We start from the raw sequence: 20,429 nt of genomic DNA, 5'->3' as shown, positions 1-20,429 counted from the left end.
GAGATTCAAGCTTACGAAGAAGAATATTATATCAAGTTTATGTTTGATTACAAGTTCAAGTTGCAGACAAAAAATTCAGCACCATTGACAATTGTTCGACGTTAAACAAAAAATTAAAATTCAAGTTCAAGTTCAAGTTCAAGTTCAAGTTTGAATCATATCGTATGCGAGCAACATCCATCTTTTCCAAGTTCAATTTTCAAGTTGGAAACTCCACAAGTTCCGCTTCCAACTTGAGGGGGAGTGTTAGAGTATAAAGATCGAGATGAATCGAGATCCGTAGATATCCGTATCAACCGTCCAACATATATGAAGATATTATTGATACTTATCCTAGATAGAGTCCTAGGAAAATAAGATACCAAAATCACTCTATAAATAGAAGTGACCTCCATGTATTTTATATTGAATTGAGTTACATTGAGTCATCGAGTCTGTAACCAATCAATCCCACGATTGTGGAGATAATATAATATAGCCATTCATGGCTTTCTCCGTGGATGTAGGTCAGTGATCCTCCGACCGAACCACGTAAACTATTGTGTTCTTTATTTTAGTTTGTATATTCTATTCTACCAACTAACATGAACTTTCACAAATTCTTTGTCATTTTGTGTAACTAATTCTTTTATTTTTTAAAAAAAAAAACTTTAAATCTATATCTTTTTCTTGAGATGTCGGATTTTTATGAATTCATATATTTAGAAAGGATTTTTCATTAGCTTCCTAACAAGATTCACTTTCAATACTTTTTTTCAAAAAAAAACTCAGAAAATCGTCGTTTGTTCTGTTTTTCACCAAAGTGGGTTTGCAATTATTGAACACAGAGGTTTGCAAAAATGTAAAATGCAGACCGGGGGTTGCAAACTAGGGTTTGCAAAAATGTAAATTGCAAACTAGATTTGCAAGCTTAAGAAGAAGAAGGAGAAGAAGAAGGAGAAGAAGGAAGAAGAAGAAGGAAGAAGAAGAAGAAGAAGAAGAAGAAGAAGAAGAAGAAGAAGAAGAATTTTATATAAAAACAATACAAAATCACCTTATATATAAAAAAAATACAAAATCACCTTATTGATAATTACCCAAATTATTTTCAACTCAATGGATCATTATCCATAATATTTTGACAACTTTTACTAAATAGAACAAGATGTAGGTTTTTTAGTTATTATTGTAATTTTCTCAACCCAAAAAATCATTTTCTAAATAAAATACATAGCCAACTTGTTCTTTAGATGAATTTCAGCAGGAAATTAGTTAATCGTTCGAACTTGCTTAAGTATTATTGTATTAATTGGCCCAGTGGTCTCCAAAATGCATTGTTTTTTGATCTTTTTTGTGCTTCTAATCCTAAGGCTTAGGGTTTTTATTTACTTGTTTAAGTATCTTTCAATCGGTATTTATATATTGTGGTCATGTCCGGTCATTCTTTTCACTCCATTTTAGCAGAATCTTCGGTGAATTGTCAAAAGAAATAAACTTGTTTACATTGTAAATAATGAGCAGGCGGTGTGGTGGGGGGTGTGGGTCACGTGGAGCCAATTTTAACCTTCGAAGGGTGTAGTGATTAGTTATAAAGTAATGGTGTGTTTGGATGGTGGAATCATGAATCCGCGGATTCATGAGTCCTTGGGATTCATGATTCCACGGATTCATGAATCCAAGTAATATATTTTGGCTTGTTTGGCAACTAAGAATCCTATGATTTATTATTATTTGAGTATTTTTAAACGTCTTTAGGAAAAATATGATTTTTGAAAAAAACAATGATTTTGAAAAAAAATAATGATTTTGTAGAAGTAAATATTTTTTTGTTGATTTTTAGTTTGAAATTTAGGTTCATTAATCCAAAATCCTAGCAAATCCTAGGGGGTAGGGTGGGATTTTGGTCCAATACAAATTTTGGAATTAGGAATCCTTAGTATTCAAGAGTCCTAGGATTCTTGGTAGCCAAACAGACCAAAGATTCATGATTCCTACCAAATTCCACTTTTGATAGGAATCCTAGTTAGGAATCCTGCAACCAAACACACCATAAATGTCACAATGTTAACATCTAAATGGAAGTTTCTCGGTTGGTTTGATGTTTCACTACCCATATGAGAGGTCTTGAATTCGCTGACATATGCCTGACAATTTGCCTTTTTTTATTAGCATTACTTATCTGCTTTTCTGCTTTTTTTTTTTTTAAGAGCATAACACTTGTGTGCTTGCTAGCTAATTGTGTGATATTCAATTTTAATTTGATTTTAAAAATCTTTTTGTATAGTTTTTGCACATCAAATAAAGATTAAAGACATCTCAAATCCTTCTTCATCACTCTCTAGCGTATATTTATCTTCAAAATGTGTATTTCTCTTGCTCATGGACCTCTCTTCTCTTTCAAATTTGTTCATAGTCAAAATCATAATGGACAGTCACACAGTGAGAAAATGATAATTTAATTTTCTACAATCTTACCAGACACTAACATTTGATTGTCTCAAAAAAGGTTATATTGTCATCATGGAAAAAAGCAAACAAGCCTAAATGTTAATTCCTTATTCTCATAATTTAATTTACATTCTTAATTCCAAAATAATATTTTAATGAAAATAAAGTATTCTTGTCAAACCAGAGAAGTTTTATATGAAAAGTGTTACATCAATCATATATTAACATCACTTACATTGAGTTTGGTTTCGTCAATGGCTCAATCTTTATTTTATAGTTAAATCATTTCAAGACAATAAAAATTCAGGTAAAAGAAATCTTTCAACTATCGTGTTTTTCATATTAAATGGTCTCGTTTCAAGTTTGGCACCGTGCCCCTAAATTGTTAGCCACGACCCTGATAATGAGATGTGTGTAAACATAGATTTGAACAATTGGTAGTATTCAAATGAACTTGTTCCACAATGACACTGTTGTAAAAGCAAAGGAGTGACAATTTTTAACTATTGTTGAATCAAATGCTAGTAAGTTTTGACCAGTTAAGAAGTCAACCGATTGATCTGGGCGGCATATGCTAAGTTTCACACGCGTACAAGTCCTCGGTAAAGCTATTGTAGAGATGGGTCCGAAAGAGCTCTGTCACCTAAGTTGAATCCTAATCTGAGAGATGTTGGGGAGTTCGTCACGAGTCGCCTAGACACCTGGAACTCTGTTCTGGCCTAGAAACAAGCGAAGAGGTTGATCAGAATTAGCTCTTCCCTGAGTATTAATTAAGGAAACTATTTATAAGGTTAATGACTAACCTCAATTAAGAGTATTTGCTTTTACCAATTTTTACACAGAATCGGGCCGGTTTTGTTTGACTTGAATGTAGTTTAATTTAGCACATTTAAATTTTTATTGTCCTAAAATGGTGTAGAAATTAAACCTGTATTGGTCTGAAGTGTCACACATACTCTACATTTGTTTGATTGTTTCATACCACATTAGGCATGCAATTGAACATTTAATTTTTTTTACATCTTCTCTTCATTTGCATATCATAAGAATATATTGACTATATAGTCAAGATAGGGTTTGACAAGAATATCTTTTTGGCACCATCATAAATATTATTCTATACATGTCTTTCTACAATTGTTCTTATAGTTCTATTCCATCCTCTATAATAATCATATCATTTCTTGTTGTTTCTTGACAAAGTAGAGAGTAAAAGAAAGAAATGGCAGAGAAAACTTAGATTTTGATCATTGGAGGAACAGGATATATTGGGAAGTTCATAGTAGAAGCAAGCATCAAATCAGGAAATCCCACCTTCATTTTAGTTAGAGAAACCACTGTTTCTGATCCTTTGAAAGGGAAATTATTTTTATTTTTATTTTTATTTTGTTGTAGGGAGATTTATACGATCACGAAAGTTTGGTAAAGGCATTTAAGCAAGTTGATGTTGTAATATCAGCCGTTGGATTTGGACAGATTGCGGACCAAGTGAAAGTACTGGCTGACACAAAAGAGGCTAGTAATATCAAGGTAATATATACGAATTTTGTCCGAAAAAATGAACTCTCTTTGATTTCTTTTCATTTTGACACGAAAGTTTTGTGTAAAATTGACTATGAAAACCTCGTATATGATGCCTTACTATTGCATTAATTTTAACTTTAACATGTGGTTGGAAACAATTGTCTTACTTTTATAGAGCTCCCACTCATTAAATCGATATTCTGTATGCATGAAACTGTTACATTTGATCTAGAACTCATTAAATCAGAAATCTATCTAAAACACAGATGAATCATAAATTATTGGCTTTATAGGGAGATTTGAATGATCTCGAGAGTTTCGTGGAGGCGTCCAAGCAGGTTGATATAACGGTCCCTACAGTACGATTTGGGCAAATTACCGATCAAGTCAAGATTATTTCTGCCATAAAAGAGGCTGGTAATATTAAGGTAATTAAATTAAAATTCCATTTCCTTTTTAATTTATTCTTTTAAGTCTCTTCCTTATTAGGGCTACTTTTTAAAATTTTCAAGTGGTCAATAGATTTTATGTGGTCCTATGAACCATATACTGTGTTTAAAAAATAAAATATTGTTTCTACTTACTTCTGAATTGCCAAATATCATTTGTACAGAGGTTTTTCCCTTCCGAGTTCGGAAATGACATGGATCGTTGTAATGCGGTGGATCCAATTAAAAGTGTATTCGCAAGCAAAGTCCCAGTCCGTCGAGTTATCGAGGCAGCCGAGATTCCCTACACATATATCTCAGCCAATTGCTTTGCTGGTTATTTTCTTCCAAAGTTGTCACAGCCAGGAGCTACTTCTCCCCCAAGAGACAAAGTTGTCATACTAGGTGATGGAAATGTGAAAGGTACATTATTACTACTTGTATACTCAAGTCCAAACCCAATTAATACCAAATTTCGTTCCTCCTAAAGTTCCACGAGCTCACCCGAAAAACCTCGCCACTCATGAAATTTGCATCAATAGTATAAGTTCTTGAGGTATATATATTCTCCTAGACGACATAAGAGTACTATAGGACTATCATAAACATATTCTTGTTTAAAATGAACTTGTACAAAATCTACCTTGAATTCGATCTATATATGGAAGGTGTAGTAGAATGTTTGTTAAGATATCTAGCTCCACGTAGACGTAAAAATATTCAAACAATTCCAATTAACAAAGTAACATACACACGATATACATATAGATGCCTCAAAAAAATACCACCATACGATGATGCATTTTGGAATATTATAACTAAATAGCAGCTTTGCTTGATCTTTTTATTTCACCCGTTTTCAACAAGGAAGAAGACATCGGCACTTACACCATCAAAGCTGTGAATGACCCAAGAACCTTGAACAAGACCTTGTATATTAGGCCACCAGGCAATGCACTCTCCTTGAATGAACTTGTGTCTTTATGGGAGAAAAAGATTGGTAAAACTCTAGAGAAGGAATATGTACCAGAGGAACAAGTTCTGAAGAATATTCAAGGTTAGTATTCTTATTCTGAAACTATGTATGTGAGTATATGACGATATATTAAGTTTGTTGGATCCAACTAAATATCAATTGTCAATGAGTGGAGAAGCTCTAGATATTCTATTTATCGTCATCTCTTTATCCTTGTGGGACTATGACAATATATTAAGTTTGTTGGATCCGACTAAATATCAATTGTCAAACATTGAATATATTTCAGTGTATTTAAGATTGTCATGTTATGTTTTGTGCAGAAGCTCCAATGCCCCTCAACCTCTTGTTGTCCAATCTGCATGCACTTTATATCAAAGGAGACCAGACATCTTTTGAGATTGAACCTTCATCTGGTGTCGAAGCTTCGGAGCTTTATCCAGAAGTTAATTATACAACCGTCGATGAATACCTTGATCAATACATCTAAGACCTTCCATGGGTCGGTCAATATGAGAACCTTGAGATCAAATCTAAATGTAATTTGAGTACTTTCAGTTTCTAAATGAACAAATAAATCAAATCAAGTTGGGATCATTGTTATTTTGCTTTTGCTCCATTTATTGTTTAATTTTTTGTTGCTAGAAGTCCTAATGAATAGATTTACGATACTACTCGGGCAAGTACTAGTTGAAGTAGGTGGTGCTAATTCAATAAAGTAAGAATATAAAACAGCTCTATATGTACAAAAAACAATGTCAATAATCGATATGCGAGTGGTCACAGCTAGGACAGAGTTACGACTTCGCTCTTGATTCATTGAAGGAGAAGCAGAGATTTCCAACCTTATCAACTAGCATAAGTGGACAAACAGTGAGAGAACGCGAAGGAAATATAGACATTGGATGAAGTAGATGAGTTCAGTGCCAAGTCCTTTACAAAAAGTTCAGAGCAGAACCAATGGAGACGTTTCCATATAATTGTAAAGGCAAAGAGCCCCATGGAGAAATTCATTGGGCATAACGGAAAAGAATACTTCGAGAGCAAGAAGACACACTAGAAGCGGTCATATTAGATTTGGTACCACAGCTACAAATAAATGTGTAGATTTTAAAGTTTTCTTGTCTAACAGACAAGTCTACAGAGATCACATTCCCCCTTTCTCCTTTGGCCAGCGTTTTTGGGGAAAGCAAAATAGTTTCCGAGGTGTGAAGACTTTGTCAAAATTTGATCACTTTTGTTTGACAATTTTATTTTGAAAGTTGTTATAGGGAAATTAATTTAGGAAAATAAAAATAAAAAACCCTCCACCTCACTTTCTCTCCACCTCGCCTCTCTCTCTCTCTCTCCACCTCACCTCTCTCTCTCTCCCCCTCTCTCCCACCTCATAAAATATGTTTCGCCAGAAAATTTTCATAATATTCCGGAAACTATTTAGCTTTTCCGTAAGTGCTGGCCTTTCCTTTTTTTGCAATCGAAGACAAAGAACATGCATAAATTAAGTTACACAACATTAAAAATATGACAGGAAATCAAACAAAACTTGGGTCTACATTTATGAGAAACAGGCACCAAAAATATAGATTAATTCCCTCTTATAAATCAAGACTAGAATCTCTGTAAGTAGGTAGATGAAAAAAGTAAACAGCATTTAACTATAAAGGGAAAGAATAGAATGTCAAAATTCAAAGTTTCAATAACTTTAGTGGTCTCTTGAAACTAGAAGGCTCTTTTCCCTTTTCCTTTTGGTCCCTTCTGGGCTGAGCCTCTGCCTTTCTGACCCGCTTTGCCTCCCGGGCCTGCTTTGCCTTTCTGGCCCTTACTGCTCCTCCCCTTCGAAGTGCTCCCCTTCCCATGTCTACCAATTCCCTTAGACCTCAAATCCTTCTTCATTCGTCGATCGACTAAAACTTTTCCTTTGCCAGGAGCTTTAACCTGGACACCCTTCTTTGCAACTACGTATTCTTTCTTGGGCCTCTTTGGGGCAGCCTTCTTATAAAGTTGTTCGATCATCTTCCCCTTGGAGCGGTCAGAGATGTCAGTCTGGTCCGAAATAGTGTTTGCCTTCTTTAGAACCTTCGCCTTTTGTCTCGCTTCAACTCTCTTCTTTCGAGCTTTAGCTTGAGCAGCCTTCTTCCCGGGTCGTGCATTGATCTCCTTGAACTGGGCTTTCTGTGCATTTACCTCGTCCTTCGTAACAGGCTTATTTAGTTGGCGATGTCTCTTTTCCTCGTCCAAAAACCATGTGGGTAGGCCCACATCATCGAACATATACCTGTTATATCCATCATCTATTAAATGCTCCCTCTGCTTCTTCCTTAACATCTTCTTTCCAGTAGCTAATAGCTCAGCTTTTGCATGGATATCTTCTTCCTCTGATTCATCTGAGGATGAGGATGAATCACTACTTGAATCTGTGGCTGGAGCAGGAACTATCTCAAAGTCTTCCTCGGCATCTTTGGATTGTTTTTTGTTTTTGGAGAGGTTTGATTTGGAGTTCTTATTGATCTTTTCTTTCGGTTTTTTGGGAACTGCAAGCGTTTTATCCTTCATGTCCTCCTCCATTTTGTCTTCGGTGTACTTTTTTCCCAAATCCTCTTTAGCGTCAGCTGCTTCGGCAAAGATATCTTGACTAAACCATTTCTCTGTAATTTGATCTTGGGTTTGGACTTCTTCCTCATGTAGTGGGACCATAAGAGGATTGACTTCACTTTCAACATCTTTTTCAGAATCATTATCGGAATGAACAACATCATCACCCTTCAAAACAGATTCCGATACGTCAGATAGAGACAAGGAATGCTAAAAGCACCATAAGCTACTGACAGATAAAATTGTTGAAACCATTACATCCTCTAAAACTGATTTTAACCATACCTCATAAAGTTCTTTCTCATCATAAGCCCTCTTAGCACGCTTCCGCTGTTTGGAACTTCCTTCCTTTCTAGTCACAAATCGCTCATAGGCTTCATCAAGGAAACCCTCAAGTAGGTCATCATACCTAATCAAAAACACAAATGCTATTTATATAGATGAACGTCTCATACAACCTAGTGTTAAAAGAAGAGAAACTTGCCTCTGTTGCTCTTCATCAGTGTCAACATCACTGGGAGAATCGACTTCCCTACCCAACTGATGGGATTCTTCATTCTCACTGTCTCCATAGTTGCCACTTTCGTCATCAAATTTTGCCGAATCGACAACTTCCAGATCTTTCTTTCCCTATTAATCATTAAGAAGAACAAATGTCATACAGAAGCTAATCCCTACTGACGAAACAATGGTGCTAACTCCGTGAATATCCAAATTCTCAAATGTATAACACAAAAATTAGGGGAATTATGAGTCCATGGCGACTGATAGAAAATATATTTATTTCTATTCTCCCCTTTAAATGCGAATACAAAATACACAAACTGGAAGATATTGAAGTGGAGGGGGAAACCTTGATCGCAGAAAGAGAAAACAACTCATGGTCAACATAACCGTCTTCTAAAGCATCAATTTGCATCCCAGTTGATTTTCGTGCCTTATCCTGGAGATTACAGCAAAAATGATCAGTTAAATCTTCCTAACAAAAGTATCTGGCAAATGACTTCACAAATCAAAATTACAGACCTTGGCCTGTCTTTTGGCAAGAAGTTTCTTTGTACGTTTCTTCTTGCGTTCTATAGCATATGTCATCTCCTCCATTTCGTTCAGTATTTTTTCATCCTCATCAACCTTCTTTTCATCTTTTTCATCAGTAGCTTTAGAGACAGCCTTTTCTGTGGGGGACAAAGCTTTCCTCACATGCATCCGCCACCTTCACATACCGAATATATAAAATACCACATCTGATATAAACTAAGTTGCATTAAATTGAAAAAATTGCCAATATGCCAAAAACAAACTGTTAATAGAGAAATGCAATATATATGTCAAAGGCCCACTCTAGCAATTTAAAATTAGACAGTTTGGTGATCTAAGCATAGATAACCGAAGTTACTTCCAGTGGCTCTTGAGCCAACTCCAAAACTTATCAAATTAGCATATTTCTCATTTGGCCCACTGGTATCTATTTCGTGCTAGTAACATGAACGAATTAAAGTACCATGCTAAGAGGCAAAGAATCGACAGAAAGCACAAGAGAATCTTAGTATTAGGTACTACCAAGTTATAGCTTTACAGTAACTAGTATGATTTTACTAGTAAGTAGTAACATTAACTGGTAAAGTTGGGTTTCAATATACGTGTAGTATGACTTACTTCAACAGCTGCTTGAAGTCTTGCTTCCCTAGAACTCGTAAATCGTCACATAGTGTCTTGATCTGCAAAGACAATAAAGCCCAAAAATTAGCTGACACAACAATGATGAGTAATTACACAAATTAAAACAAGAATATATTAGCAGACAGCTATTTGTGCATCAAGACGGTATCCAATCGTTGTAGTCTGGAAAGGTATAACCTGAATATAAAATATATTAAACATACCTCGTCATTGGTTTTCTCATGGTCCTTTATAGATAAGCAAGCAGGATCGTCGAAAGAGATGGAAGAAACTGTCCCCAGAATGTCAAGTGGAGTCTCAGACCACACAAAATCTGAAGCTGAACACACCTTCCTCAATGTTGTATTTCCTTCCTCATACCTGCATTTATGATTTTAGTGATGATAAGACACGACATTAATCCACTTAAGAAAAAGTACTATCTAGGAAAAAGATATACCCATCACGATGCCTCTTCTGTTTGGTATCTCCAAGAACATCTACAACCTACAGTTGAGAGATCACAAATTAGGACAGCCAATTTAACAGAAAAAATCTGAGTAGTTGCCAAATTTTAATGTATTCATTCCCCCTCCTCAACAAAGATCAGAGTAGTTCTTGCTTTGACACAAAACGTTGAAAACTTCACACTGATTACCTTTGTGCGCTCAGTGGCTTGATTAAACAAATGCTTCACATCAAGCAGACGAGGATCAATCTTGGCAGGGGCTTTATAGTATTGACCCACAACATAAATTTCTGCAGATGCAGAACGACTTGCAGCTGGTTTGGTAACTTCAACCTTATCAAATAACTGTCATACAAATGCCAAGAATTATATATATAAACCATGTCAAGAGGCAAGAGTATCAAAAAAAACAACATAGAGAATAAGAGAAACGCTCTACCTGCTTAAGACAGTAAAGTACAGCATTGTAATCTTGTGACCTGAACACCTATCAAAACAATATAGATAAATAAACAATATTCAGAAACTTATTTATTAATCATCAAGTAAAAGAAAAGAGTAATTTATGAGTCTAAGAACCATTGACATTTTCAAAGAGGTACACATGCAACAAAATAATAATTTTAGAAACACGAGATGTCGATCCAACTTTTACCCAAGTTACTCTAACAGATGGGTAGGCAAAAACTTTGATGTGTGCTCAACAAATAGCAATACAACTTCACATTATGATTCAGTATATGCAAGAGATCGACTTTACATTCATCTGGTGCGTCACTTTACAATTAATGTATGATTCCTAAATATGGAGGACTAAGAAAACACTTGAAGACACCAGCTTTCCTATTACCTATTCCATGCCATTTTTCTAATTTACTTTTTCTCACTATAACATTTTAATTTTTAGCAGTAGAGAAACTGCCCCAGCATCTTTGGCATGATTTGTGAGCCACTTTAAATTTTTATAAAGGTAGATTGCAATCCCTCCATTCGTATGCTAGTCGAGTGGATTATAGGTTCTCCATAGAACTCCAAATGACTCTTAAATGGAGTTCCACATCCAGCCTCCATGGATGTAAAACCCCCTTACTTTGTTCGCATGGTTTGAGATACTTTGCTTCTGAATTCTTCCCATTCCATCCCCAAACCCTCAAAACTTGGAGTAATAAGTTCCACATGAATCCATTGACAAATCCACTCATTTGTATTCTCTCATCATTTACAAATCCATCATGAGGACATAATTGAAGGATTTAGTTTGATAGGCATCCATATCTATATTGTTAAGTTTACTAAAAACCAATTAGCAATGAGTGGAGAAGACCTAGATGTTATGTTCTTGGTTAATATAGTACCCTTTTCCCATGTGGGACTACTTTCACACTCCCCCTCAAGTGTGGGGTACTTTAGAGTCTAAACCCATTTATATTCTCTCTAAGTAGAATATTTTCCCTCTCTAAACAAGATTTATGATTCAATTCAATGAGTTGTCTCTAGACCAATCAACTAAAGTACATATTTTCTCTCTCTAAACAAGATTTATGATTCTTAAAAGAAATATAAATTTCAGATGAACAAAGAATAAAAACGTTACCTTGGTGACTAGGGTTCCTTTGGGTGCAAGAAATTCAGTAGCAAGTCTAACAGAATCAATAACAAGGGAGGCTTGAGAAGTCGCTTCCTGAGCCCAAGCACCACCGACATTAGGTGAACCATCGTGTAACACAACATCAAAAGCCCTACAACCATTTTCCGCCATTAATCTTTTGATAGTTGCCCTACATTTACTTGTTGTAATATCTTCTTCAACTGAAACCGCGCCACGGATTGGGCGAATTGGGAAAAGATCGATTCCAAGGACGAAACTTCCAACAGGAATACGTTGAACAGCAACTTGCATCCATCCACCAGGAGCAGCACAAAGATCAAGAACACCATGAGCTGATTCAAGAAAATTGTATTTCGCTTCTAATTGAAGAAGCTTGAATGCAGCACGAGATCTGTAACCTTGTTCTTTAGATAAATGGTAGTACTTATCCAAACGATGCTTTCCTTTTACTTTACCCATCTCTGATCTAGTGTGACTGCTGTTTTTAGGGTTTTGAGTCAAGAATAGGAGGACGGTCTAAAGATAAATGTAGACGACGAACGATATATTATGAGGTTTTACTTTTTAGGGTTTATGTGTGACTGATCTGTAACCGAGTTAAGAGGTCGGTTTGCTGAATCGTACTCGGCCCGGTAAGGATGGGACCAGGCCTACTAATCAGCCCATTTAATCGGACTTCTTAGAGGGAAATTTTATAGGCGCATCCCCATTGTGTTATTACCATCTCTCTGTTACCGGCGCTCCCCATATTCTGAAAAGTTAAAAGCCTCCCTCGTCGAAGAAGCACTTTGGTTCAAAATCGATGGACTTGAACTAATTCGGCTATTACATAATCAGCTCAACTCTACCAATTTTAAAGGGCCGAGCGATTTCACCTTCCACCATCACATCCATATCATCTTCATCTTTCTCTACCCTTCTATAACTTTCTCTACCTCCCCCAAATAGAGACAGATATGTTAAGTTGGTGGTTGGGGTGGTGACATAGAGAGGAAATGACATAGAAAAAAAATATCAGTTGACAAAGGGAAATGAGTTCTTGATGCATGCACATTGAGTCCACAACGTATGACTTTAATTTAAACTTCTCACAGCTTCTGTTTGTTTTTCATGTCTTTCAAGCTTAGTTTGTATCGAAGTTACGAGCATATTGGAAATGACTCATTGTACAAGGGTAGATGGTCAGTTTATAAGAGGAGAAAGTCTTACCTCTTCAATTAACTTTTTGAGTGAGAATAGTTGAAAACAAGGCAATAAGGGTTCATATCAGAGTTAAAGATCGAAACATCTCAGCCTAATAGTCTTCGGAAGTTAAAAATAGATGTGAGAAAATGTTTACATGATTCCACATTGGGAGTAGGATGAACTGTAATCAATTTATTAGTAGGACCGAAAATCTCTAGCCCTTGAGATAGCTTTCAGGATGAGAGAGGTCCACGAAAACTGGAGAATATTTTCCCACATAATTGAAATCAAAATTGTCAAATATAACTACAACCCTCTATATGAAAATGTATATTACAAGAGATACCTCATTATCCTCCCAACTTCCTGATAAATAAGCTTTATAATTAATTTAATTACTAATCAAATCATCTATTATCCATAACTAATGTTCTTCTTGATCCCCATGCGGACGGTGTTGGTGCTGGTGTTGGTGCTGGTGCTGGTGCTGGTGCTGGTGTTGATGCCGGTGTTGGTGTAGCGATAGGCTGCACCGCCACCGGTTCTTGTTTTTCCGGTGCTCTTCTCAATTCAATTCTCTCTAAATAAGCCATCATTTTCCTTGCTACAATTTCCCTCTCATTATTGTTACCTGCTGATAATTAAGAAAACAGAAATAACCAAAAAATATCAACAAAAATAAGATTACACATGAACTTAATCCAGTAATTGCACCTAATTATAATTAACATTCTTAATTAAGTACCTTTGGAAGCTAAATTTGCTGATTTAGCAGAGGCTGATAGTTTGATAAGAGTAGGGGTAATGAGAGTTATGACTGCCCAACAGAAAAAGATCAAAACAAAGGTTCTTCCTTTAGCACTCATTTCTTGGAGTTTTCTTGCTTCAAACAGTTTGAAGCTGTCTTTTGAGGGTTTTAATGGGAGGTTTTAGAGAGGGAGAGGGAGGTAACAACTTAATTAGCTGGCCATGTTTGGATGAACAAGTCAATGAATGAAAAACTTCTACTCAAATAGTTCCTTTCATAATAATTGAATTTTGATTTTATAGCTAGGTGGGTTTTAAGTAGTTGGAGGGTTGTTATGTTGAGTTTGGTTGATACATTAATATATGTATTATTTGTAAACATTTCAACTTATTATTTGGCATTCCTTTTGTTTAAGTGAATCTATAAAAAAAAAAATTCTTTTATTAACCGAAGTGCTAATGAAATCACGAAAGATAGACAAACATCACCGAATTTTAAGGAGAATTTTATAGTAGCGATTATGTTTTCCCAAGAGTTCAACAAAAAATGACAGAAAACTCTGGAAATATCTCGTACGTATTCTCCATGAATAAATCAACTTAATCAATATAATGACATTTTTAGGACTACATTCAACTTGCAAAATTACAATTATTTCTTTTTTAACCAAATGTTCAATGAAACCACAGACAAAGCAACTTACTAAAGAACACACTTACGAGTGTCTATTCTAAAACTTCTATATATTAAAGACGTATCTCAAATTCTAGCATTTGAAGTTGGATGTCTGGAAATTTGATCAAATGCATAAATTATTTACGATCACGTTATCAACCACTATAAAGACTATCGACTTAAATTATTACTTTTATTTTTATTTTGTTGAAAGAGTTATTAGTTTAGTTTTTTTTTTTTTTTGTTGAAGAAGTTATTAGTTTAGTTGGTAGTGGTGATGTTTTTGTTCACCAATGCATCTCTACTTATGTCAACATCAAAATTTTGATCTCATGGAAAGAAACAACTATCCTTTCAATGAAGAGGACATTTTAACTATTAAGCCATTGCACATGTATATGTCAAATTCTAAGCAGTACGAAAATTTTCTTTGTTATGTTTTTTTTATATTTAATTTTCTCCATATTTTACGCCACTAATTAGAGCAGACTCAAAAAAGACACTGAAATGGGAAGCTCTCACCTCGTTTTAGGAGCTTCTAAATTTTTATGAGTTTCTTAAGTACTCGATTCCAATAGATGCTATTCAACGAGGGCTCCTAACTCAAATTTAATTAATTTTTTAAATATGTTATGTTCGTGTGTATGATTTTGACTTTAATTTTCAACTATGAAATTATTAACACCAAATTAAAATTTTCAATATCAAATTTTGCACTCAAAAATTTTTACCCGAAGTTATTGCAGTGTTGCCTCTGAGTCTCCTGTTACGCCAACCGTGAGATTTTGATATTTGTACAACTAAAATGAACTATCTCCCTTGTATGTTATGTAATTAAATAATCATCCACAATCTCATTTTTTAAGTTCTTTACATTTATTAGTTTTCAATTTGTATGCCACTATGCCTATCCTTTCCCATCACTCAACAAATGAGAATAATTTGATGGACACGTTAAGCACAATACATAAAATTTTCCAAGAAAGGTGGTAGGTAGGTAGATTAATTGATCATTGGCTAGAGTTAGAGGAATGGCTTATTGATGCCTGGGACCATCTATTATCTTCATGAGATACAACCTTAATTGTAGTTGTTGGTTAAGTTAAAATCATGGTCAACTAACAAAACACCTAGCCAAATATACATTTTTTTTTTTAAATTTAATCCTTCTCTCAGAGCTTCTAAGTTTAAGCTACCACCACCAACTTGTACTTGTTTTTTTTTTTTTCTAATATTCCATTTATACATATTTTCTTTGTTCTTTCTTCCCAATGTCATGGAGTGGATAGGAGGAGGCTCATCAAACCCTACCTAACATGGTTAAACAACACAGGATAATATCTTACTCTACAAAAGTGAAGACTTTTTGTGATGTAATTTTTGGGAAGGAGTCGACCGAAACCATCCCAATATTGTGTAACCTTAATATAGTGTACCCTTTTAGATTGAGCAGTGTTTTTTCTCTACTTAGTATATAGTGTATCCTAAAGAACAAGAAGCGGTGGACGGACCGCGAGAGCTATGAGAAAGAGGGGGTGGGGGATTTCAGATTTGCTTCTACGGGACAGTTATGTGTTATTCTGTGTCTCGGCCTTTTCCTCTATTTATATCTGAAAAAGTCCAATAGGTTTTCCCTCGTGAATCTCTTGGCTCAGACTTCGGCCAGCCTCACCCTCTGCTAGCTACGGACCAATTACCATAACCAATTATTGATAAGTTCCACCAGAAGTCCATAACCGGATACTACCCGTTAATCTGATCCAACAGTTAATCTGATCAAGTCACTAGACTTATATTTACTGATAAGATATAATAACTTCTTTGTCCAACATTTAGATCAAATTAAGACATCATTAGTTCAACAAAAAAAAAATTAAGACATCATTGCACAGCTCATGAGACAACTTGTGACTACAAGGATACCTCTATAAGTATGGGGTAGTAGACCTAATCATACTCGACAAACCGAGAAACCCAACCCAGTCTAAATACTGGGTCACGGAAATTTCACTGATTGATCAAGTCAAAACTCTCGAGTGTGGTGTATGCCTTAAGTCAACCCATACCAATAGATAACCTAGTCCCCTGAATCCCTTCCCAGTGAGGTGGGTTACGTGGTGAGTTTCTCAGTGTCAAAAAGTTCTATATTCTTTCAGTTTTGGTACTTGCAACATATATTTCGAGGAAAGTCGTCTTTATCTCAATTAGATATTGATTGGGACTTTTGTCAACCAATTTATATTTCGAAGAAAGAAGTTTTCTAGGGTGAGACTGTGAGGTTGTAGATATACTCCGAACCAGAGTGAACGGATAAATTCTCCCAAATACAAGAAGAAACTTTCAACAATTCAACCTGGACACTGGGGAAAATTGTTCAACAGCGAAAGGTTCATGAAAACAGAACAGGGGAATCAATTATAAAGTTTGATTTGCCAAAATACCTCAGGAAATACGCCTTCTCAAACACTAATCAACAAACAATGAAACTTATGAGCGGGCAGGGAAGAAGTTATGGAGTAAGACTTTTTCTTTTTGCAATTAAATTGTATAGAATTTGAAACAAATATTTCTTCATCATATAGTTGTACAAGCTCAGAATTTTCACTTTCTTGTGGTATTAGTGTGTTTGTACCACCAAAACAAACTGAACCGATACAATTGACCTTGGTTCATTTCAAGTGTGCTAGACTTAAGATATCAGAAATGACAGGAAATATAAGTTGTTCCAAAAATCCAAAAGCATGATCATTTTACCTAGGCTAAAACGCTTATCGCCTTTGGTCCCGGTGAAGAAGGCTTCAGTCCCTACTTGGTAAGCCACCACTGCTACTAGCAGAAGACTTCTTATCATACCTCTGTATAAAATAGACAACTGTCAACATTTTTAAGAGAAAAATTTATACTGACACCACCTCTCTATTAGCCGAAAATCCAGCTTCTTGCAAGTGCACCCCACAGGCTGGGCTGACGCACCACAAGATCCAAAAAATGAAGTTCCAAATTTCAAATCGTTGGATCGGGGGCCAGTAGAGAAAAGTGGTGCTATTAAGAAAAGTGTTTTCGTTTAAACACCTAAAGCAATGTTTTCGGCAGTTCTATCATCAAAGGGAAAATATAACACAGCAGTACTGGTGTGTAGTAATAAGTAGATAAGTATTCGAAGTTCACCTGTTTTCCGATGTTGAATGGAATGTATTTGTATTTAATCATGTGCAGAATTTGACGCTTCATTGTAAAGAAAAAAAGAACAACCCAGTAGATGAGCAATATGGGCCAGAAGACAGGGACATCAAACATTGAGAAGAGGGTCATAATAAGTGCCACAAGAAACGCTTTTGTGATTGAATACCTAAAACCAGACAATACAAGAGAAGAAAACAGATTATATACAGAACCCACCATTTGTTCCAAAAGTCCGAATTTTTCATGGGTAGAGAAATACTGCAAGAATAATTGGCCAAAACATTTCAAAATGTTTGCACAGATATAAGAATAAGGGTTTTAATCTGAAGCTACTTTGTTTGAGTTGTACCACGTATGTCTCTTCACTGGGGAGACTAAAGTTCAAATCTTACAGTTCCCAAAAACAAGAAGGCTTTTCTAACATGAGACATATATTCTCAACACTTTTAACTAAGAAACTTTAGAATCAAAGCAATCAACGACGGGATTTTGAATATTCAGTTGTCAAAAGTTGAAAAGTTAATGACTTAAAATGTGCCCTATTTCCCTTTGAATAATAACTTCACAATAAACCCATGCCGACGTGCATTATGAACTTATCTTGGTTCACTTGTTACGTTGGAAACGGCTTAATCTCCATAGTAACTTCCACTAAAAAGCTTATATATTTACGATTGCTCTCGCTAGTTACTTGAGATTCTTAATGTAATCTATATGTATTTCGTGGATTTTTGCAATGGTCACCTTCCACTAAAAAGCTTATATATTTACGATTGCTCTCGCTAGTTACTTGAGATTCTTAATGTAATCTATATGTATTTCGTGGATTTTTGCAATGGTCACCCCCTGTGCCTCCAATTAGATAGTATAATGAAGGCTTTCGTCTTAGACAATTTAGGCACTTGTTCCTCATTTACTCCATCAACTATGCTAGATTGAATACTCTTTAAGTCTAAAACCCAAGATTGCGCAAGTAACACTAAGCTATTAATAGTTATTGAAGATACGATTTTGCAACGAAAGAAGCTGAAATCAAATCAAGATTCAATACACAAGTAAGAAATATGTTACCAGAACTTGAACTCGGGCAAACGGCGCATGAAAGGCTTGAACTCATCAGAACCTTTAGTTGGCAAAGAAGCCCCATCCATGACTTCCATCTCTGGATCAATCTTTGGAGAGAGAAATTCAATTAAGAGATTCAAAATATAAATCCCTAATCCATATGAAATTAGGTAAAACCCTTGAACATAGTAGACTCGAAGTATATAAATTGAGGCAATAGCTAAAGTTCCCAACCATCTTTGAACTGGAAGAGGTGTAGACCTATCTAAATAGTACTGAAAAACCCTAGAAATATCATTTCTCCATTTTGCCAGGGGTGAAATAGTAGTTGAACCTCCATAGTCCCCAACTCCACCCATCAAATTCTTGTTCTTATTTGAAGTTTTAATCCTTCCTGCAAATCTGTTAAAAGCAATCCATAAAGAAGAAATTGTTAAATGTAGAAATAACTAGGGTTCTTCTAGATCTGAAGCACGAGAATGAAATTAAAACCCTAAGTTTAAGTTGCAGTTTGTAAACAAATAATTACCCAGATATTAAAGAGAAAATCCTAGCAGCTTCTACTAATCAAGTACAGACCTGAGACCTATAATAAACCCTAAATTTTCAGTTATGGGTACTCAAAGTTAGGGTTTTGCTTAAGCTTAGTAAACAACATTGGAATCATATTGAATGAAGAATAGAATGGGTCAAAACTAAAAAGGGATAATTTGGATAGCTAAAAACAGAGAAATTAGGGTTTGAGAGAGGATGTGAAATCGTTATTCACCTGATGAAGATCTGCTGGATAAATTTCTGGACCGTGTCTGCCTTATATTATCTTCTATCTCAGAGTAAATCAAACTCGTGTTTGGGTGTTTTTTGTTGAAGAGTTGAAATTTTGTGGACCAACTCACCAACCTCGCCGGTGACCAAATAACTGCCGATAAAACGCAAAACAAATTGTGTAACAGTCAGGGACCGAAGTCGTTTTATCGGTTCAGTTCTAGAAAAAAGGTGCTACTAATAGGCCGCAGCTTTGTCCACCAACCTTTAGTGTAGTGGTACCATGGTAGAACATCCCTCTTAAGGCCATGAAGTCTTGGGATCGAGTCTCGTTGGAAGCAGTTCATTGCCAAGATTTATGTTGTCCTCTCTTTCTTGTAGAGTAAGATGTAAAGTGAGAATAAAAGTGATTCAAACAAATTGTAGGGCCAAACAAAATCTTCACTTAAAAGATCTCGGATCGATAGAATCGGTTCTCCATAGAACCCTAAATTTTTTTTTTAAATGATAGCAAAATTACCCTAGATTCCATTCCTGCTAGGGTATTTTAAACCTAGATTGTCGTGAAAGGGTGAGCAAGGGAAAGGAAGTGTGACTTAGAGAGGGAGCAGCAGGTCGGAGAGATTAAGAAAGAAAGAGGGAGGATATGAAGATTAGGGAGCTAAAATCATTTAAATCAAGTTTTGGGCTAAATATGTCCCATAAGTCAATCTTGATTGAGTAAGTCTTTATGCCCCAGAGACTTTTCTTTATTCCCCAAAGTCGCGGCCTACTAATACTACCCGCCCAAAATACTATTAGCGGGCTAGATCACTTGCACCGCCCAAGAAATTGAAATCCTATAGGTGTCGGAAAGTTAGTAGTCGTTCGGTCTTATTCCTAAGTCCAACTCCGTTAATTCTTGTTTTTTCTCGGCCTGATCTTCCTCTTTCTTGTTCGTTTTTTCTCTGATTCACTGTCCTCTATTTTCATATTTTATCTTATTGCATAAATCCTGACACGCAAGATGTATTTATTTGAATAAATTGGTCAAGAAAAGCCATTACGGATTTTTTTTCTCTTTTCACGGTGCTTGAATGGTTTAGGAAGTAAATAACACATGATAAACTATCAAGCATGCTATT

The 20,429-nt window shown here is 35.5% G+C and overlaps 2 protein-coding genes and 1 pseudogene across 4 annotated transcripts; 1 reads left to right on the top strand and 2 right to left on the bottom strand.

The window, feature by feature from the left end:
- Nucleotides 1-3,649: 3,649 nt before the first annotated feature.
- On the top strand, nt 3,650-5,950 carry LOC147565218 (eugenol synthase 2-like; annotated as a pseudogene). Its single transcript, XR_015237068.1, has 5 exons — nt 3,650-3,921; nt 4,344-4,379; nt 4,565-4,802; nt 5,209-5,436; nt 5,679-5,950. The product of XR_015237068.1 is annotated as a eugenol synthase 2-like (transcript).
- A 959-nt stretch (nt 5,951-6,909) lies between these two features.
- On the bottom strand, nt 6,910-12,510 carry LOC147565217 (FtsJ-like methyltransferase family protein). Its single transcript, XM_086651700.1, has 11 exons — nt 11,670-12,510; nt 10,515-10,562; nt 10,265-10,420; nt 10,067-10,113; nt 9,831-9,987; nt 9,604-9,665; nt 8,974-9,160; nt 8,801-8,890; nt 8,432-8,577; nt 8,233-8,356; nt 6,910-8,115 (listed from the first exon to the last, which is right to left on the bottom strand). Exons 1-11 carry the CDS (start codon nt 12,141-12,143, stop codon nt 7,075-7,077), a joined length of 2,532 nt encoding a protein of 843 aa, XP_086507826.1. The 5' UTR covers nt 12,144-12,510; the 3' UTR covers nt 6,910-7,074.
- A 4,305-nt stretch (nt 12,511-16,815) lies between these two features.
- On the bottom strand, nt 16,816-19,579 carry LOC147565216 (protein RER1B-like). 2 transcript variants are annotated; one of them, XM_086651698.1, is made up of 4 exons: nt 19,310-19,579; nt 18,547-18,942; nt 17,461-17,641; nt 16,816-17,147 (listed from the first exon to the last, which is right to left on the bottom strand). In XM_086651698.1, the coding sequence occupies exons 2-4, from the start codon at nt 18,897-18,899 to the stop codon at nt 17,091-17,093; spliced, it is 591 nt and encodes a 196-aa protein (XP_086507824.1). In that variant the 5' UTR covers nt 18,900-18,942; nt 19,310-19,579; the 3' UTR covers nt 16,816-17,090. The 2 variants fall into 2 exon arrangements, with proteins under 2 accessions (XP_086507824.1, XP_086507825.1); XM_086651699.1 differs by having other exon boundaries at nt 19,070-19,348.
- Between the last annotated feature and the right edge of the window lie 850 nt (nt 19,580-20,429).

This window comes from Eschscholzia californica, unplaced genomic scaffold, assembly GCF_041429995.1.
Source record: "Eschscholzia californica isolate CP2 unplaced genomic scaffold, dmEscCali1.0.p SCAF_1, whole genome shotgun sequence".
Lineage (NCBI taxonomy): Eukaryota > Viridiplantae > Streptophyta > Magnoliopsida > Ranunculales > Papaveraceae > Eschscholzia > Eschscholzia californica.
Note: the sequence above shows the minus strand (reverse complement) of the source record. Positions and strands in the feature narration are given on the sequence as shown.